This window comes from Erythranthe guttata, chromosome 6 (genome assembly GCF_056151865.1).
Source record: "Erythranthe guttata isolate IM_541 chromosome 6, IM_541, whole genome shotgun sequence".
In the NCBI taxonomy this organism is placed as follows: Eukaryota; Viridiplantae; Streptophyta; class Magnoliopsida; order Lamiales; family Phrymaceae; genus Erythranthe; species Erythranthe guttata.
In genome coordinates, this window is record NC_142538.1 from 10,091,644 (window position 1) to 10,095,808 (window position 4,165).

General features: G+C 33.3%; 1 protein-coding gene across 1 annotated transcript; it reads left to right on the plus strand.

The window, feature by feature from the left end:
* Nucleotides 1-291: 291 nt before the first annotated feature.
* Nucleotides 292-958, plus strand: ELF4 (EARLY FLOWERING-like protein (DUF1313)). The gene has a single exon (XM_088819835.1). The coding sequence runs from the start codon at nt 367-369 to the stop codon at nt 793-795; it is 429 nt and encodes a 142-aa protein (XP_088675961.1). The 5' UTR covers nt 292-366; the 3' UTR covers nt 796-958.
* Nucleotides 959-4,165: the final 3,207 nt, after the last annotated feature.

The following is a 4,165-nucleotide window of genomic DNA, read 5'->3' on the forward strand; positions in this document are numbered from 1 at the left end:
CAAAAATATAAAGTTAAATTAATAAATATGGCAAAAAAAGTTTATACATGGGTAGTTATCATCAATATATATAGCAAAGTATCAAAATGAATTTAAACTTCAATTTGTTATTGAAATTCAACTTTACTTTATATTAATTTAACTTCAATCTCATGCATCACACGGGTCGAGGGAAAAAAAGAAAAAGAAAGAAACTTCATTTTATTTTCTCACCGCGTGTGAGTTGTTGTTGAACCACGTTCTACGGAAGCGCGTAGAAGAAGTACTACGTGAGTCACCGGCCTAATCTGCTCAGCGAGATAAAGCAAAGCCCACACTGCATTATCAATACTCCATACCACCGGTCCACCGCCCTCTGAATAAAGCATGGACAATTACACCTCCAACAAACGCCGCCTCTCCCTCAACTCAAACTCTCTCACCACCACCACCACCACTACCGCCACCACTCTCCCTCTCCTCCCCGTTCCTGAACACAATGAAATCGACGGCGGCGAGCAGAGTTTCCAGGAAGGCGGAGATCATCCGGGGGTATGGGAGGCGTTCACAGAGAATTTCCGGCGAGTTCAAACGGTGCTGGACCGGAACCGGGTGCTGATCCAGAAAGTCAACGAGAACCACCAGTCGAAAATTCACGAGAATATAGTGAAAAACGTGGGATTGATTCAAGAGATAAACGGTAATATTAACAAGGTCGTTTCTCTTTACTCCGAGCTGTCTGCTAATTTTTCAAGCGCCGTCGTTCACCACACCACCGGCAAGAGCAACTCACCGCCGCCCAAGGAGAAACAGTGATATATTATTGGAGTCTGCCTGCAAACTGCAACCAAGTGAAGTTCAATTACTTTACTTACTACTATTAAATTATTCCTAATTAAATAAATTATGAATGATGCTAAAATAACTTATGATTCTAAAATAAATTCCATCATCTTCCAAATAAGTCTGGACTTGTGTTATCATTCTTCTTAATTCTCTATTTACTATTATCATCTAAATTAATGATGTCATTAACATGGAATGATTTACGATTAAAATCGTACTACTTCATTCGGTTTATTATCTACATGATTCAAACTGTTGAATCACAAGTTCTCTAAAACATATACGATTTACAATTCAAATTTTACGGTTCACGCTTTTTTTTTCATACCGATTATGCTATGAATTCTCAACAATTTCGTTATATATTTTGAATATATATTAAAAATTGGGTAAGTTACGACTATCCATGGAGAAAAAAATCTTCAACTATGAATCTTCTTACAGGTCTACCCTTATGATCTCAAATTCAACAGAATCTTCTAAAGTCCGTGAAATGTTCTCTAGTTTGTACTTATTTTGTGCAAAAATGCAGTTTTTGATGCACAAAAATCTGATATTTACAAGCCAAGAGACATATCTTATGACCATCTTGTTACAAAATGTGGAATTCGAATGGAGTAAAATGAATACAAATTGGAAAAAAATTCATATGATCTAGAAAATTTCATTAAATTTGACACAGTGAGACGTATAAGAAGATTTATAGTTGAGGGAATTTTTGAATTAGTCAAATATGAAAGGTTTTTTTTTGGTAAATTTGACATTATCCACTACTCAGGGGCCCGGGGGTGGAAGTAATTCACCCATTTAAAATTGGGCAAATGGCAAATAGACCCATGACAAGGGCACTTAATTAAAAGAAGGACATCAAACTTTTTTGTTTTTCAAATAAATCCAGCCCATTCAAACTTATTTGCAAATAAGGAATTTCCCTTCATATATACCAAAATTACCCTCAATTCATTGAAACCCAATTCAACTCCAATTTAGCCCAATTTCATCAATTAACTAATTTTAACCATAATTTCAATTTTGACTCCAATTTTGACCCGCAACCACCGGAGACCGCCGGCCGCCGCCGTTGACTGGCGTTGACTTTTTTTTTTTTTTTTTTATTTTATTTCCAGAATTTTTTTTCCGGCGTTGACTTTTTTTTTTTTTAATTATGTTTTTTCTTAAAAAAATATTTTAATTAATATTACTGTATTGGCTGCTAAATTACTGTCTCCGGCAGTTATTTAACTATCGGAGACAATAATTTAACTGTTAATTGACTTTTTTTTTCTTCAAAAATATTTTAATTAATATTATTGTATTCGTTGCTAAATTACTGTCTCCAGCAGTTATTTAACTGTCGGAAACAGTAATTTAACTGTTATTGACTTTTTAATTCTTAAAAAAAATATTTTTAATTAATATTACTGTATTCGTTGTTAAATTACTGTCTCCAGCAGTTATTGACTTCTTCTTCTCCTCCTCCTCCTCCTCTTCCTCCTCCTCCTTTTCCTCCTCCTCATTCTTCTCCTTCTCCTTCTCCTTCTCCTTCTCCTTCTTCTTCTCCTCCCCCTCCTCCTCCTCCTTTTCCTCCTCCTCATTCTTCTCCTTCTCCTTCTCCTTCTCCTTCTCCTTCTCCTTCTTCTTCTCCTCCCCCTCCTCCTCCTCCTTTTCCTCCTCCTCATTCTTCTTCTTCTTCTCATTGTTTTTCTTCTTCTTCTTCTTCTCCTCCTCCTCCTCCTCCTCCTCCTCCTCCTCCTCCTCCTTCTCCTCCTCCTCCTCACAAAAGGAATTAAAAAAAACTCATATAAACGGTTTGAGCTACGCTTTCATATACAATCGTAAATGGATTTGTTTGAAAACTTAGTATGCTACATATGTGCGTGAACATGGAACCTGGAAAAGGAAAAGGTATTATTCTTAATCTATTTGGCAAACATAATTCTAAATGAATCGAGTTCTTTTCAAATGTGAAATATAAATTTAATGTTAAAACGATAAATGTCATATATATCAGCAATCATTCGTTACTTCTCATCGGTTAAAACATCTCAATGCTATAAACTCGTTGATATGCCGCCTTTCAAAAGTCAATTGTTTATGTGAAAGATTCTTCATAAAGTAGAGATACCTCATTATTGTTGCATAATTGTACAAAATAGTAAAATAAAAAGAGAAACCTCAAAATTATACATGAGTACGTACCATGAGTTAATTTACATAATAGTAAAATAAAAAGAGATGACCTTGTGCATCGTGATTGCCCAGGTAAATTCCTATTTCATCAGCACATGCATCACAACGCACGTTTAAGTTTGTTGTCTGGGAATGTACAATTAATTTATTAATAAGTTAATTACGCAATCATGAATGAGGTGTTACATAAAACCTATATGGAATAAAAAAAAGAAATACTTCAAATGCATATTTGACAGAAAGCAGATGAATAGTCTCCATTGAAGACTGAGTGGCACTATATGTTGCAAACCAGAAATCCATCTCAGCCCTTTCCGACAATAACATATTAATGCAAATTATATGAAATTATATTACATGATGATTGCGTATATACAGTACTAACAATGCTTAAAAACTATGTAAATACAATATTAAAACAGATTAGAGTGAAATATATGTATGTAGTTTTTCATTTATGGAATCTCACAGGGAATCCATTAATTTGTACAGAGGTTGATGTGTGATAATGAATGGGTGGTTTTTTTATATTGAGAATTGAGATGAGATCGTGTTCTTGTAGAGGTTTATGAAGATCGTGGGTTTCATATGAATTAGATATATGGAGCAGTTAAAGAAAGATCGTGATAATTTTACTCTTTCTTATATATATTTTTTTTAATTTAATTTATTTATAATGTAGGTGGCCATGAAATAAGGAAGTTTGTTTTTGTATTTTCATCGTGTATTCAATTTTTTGACAGAGTGGACGGTTATATTTTAATTTTTATTTATTCACAAAACCGTATGAAAGAAATTAAAATAAAAACTATAGAAAATTACTAAATTATCCATATGTTTAGGTCTAGGGTTATAGGTCAAAATATCTTCCCTTTCTCTCTTTTTTTATAGCACATGGATGTGTATTAAATTTTAGGGGCTATTAGTGAGAACCCCCTCTAACAGTATTTTAATAAGGAAGGGTCCAGCTAATTTTTCTTTATTAGTGAGAAACCCATCTTTTTTTGTATTCTCAAATTTACCCTCCCACTATTCACTACCCATTATCCACTAGTTTGATGTATTTTTTATTTTTATTTTGATTTTCGTTTTTTAATTTATTTCTTTTTTAAAAAATAATAATTTTTTTTAAAAACATATTTTTTTTTTA

Coding starts and splice junctions, on each gene's coding strand:
- ELF4 (XM_088819835.1), top strand. CDS start 367: ATGGACAATTACACCTCCAACAAACGCCGCCTCTCCCTCAACTCAAAC.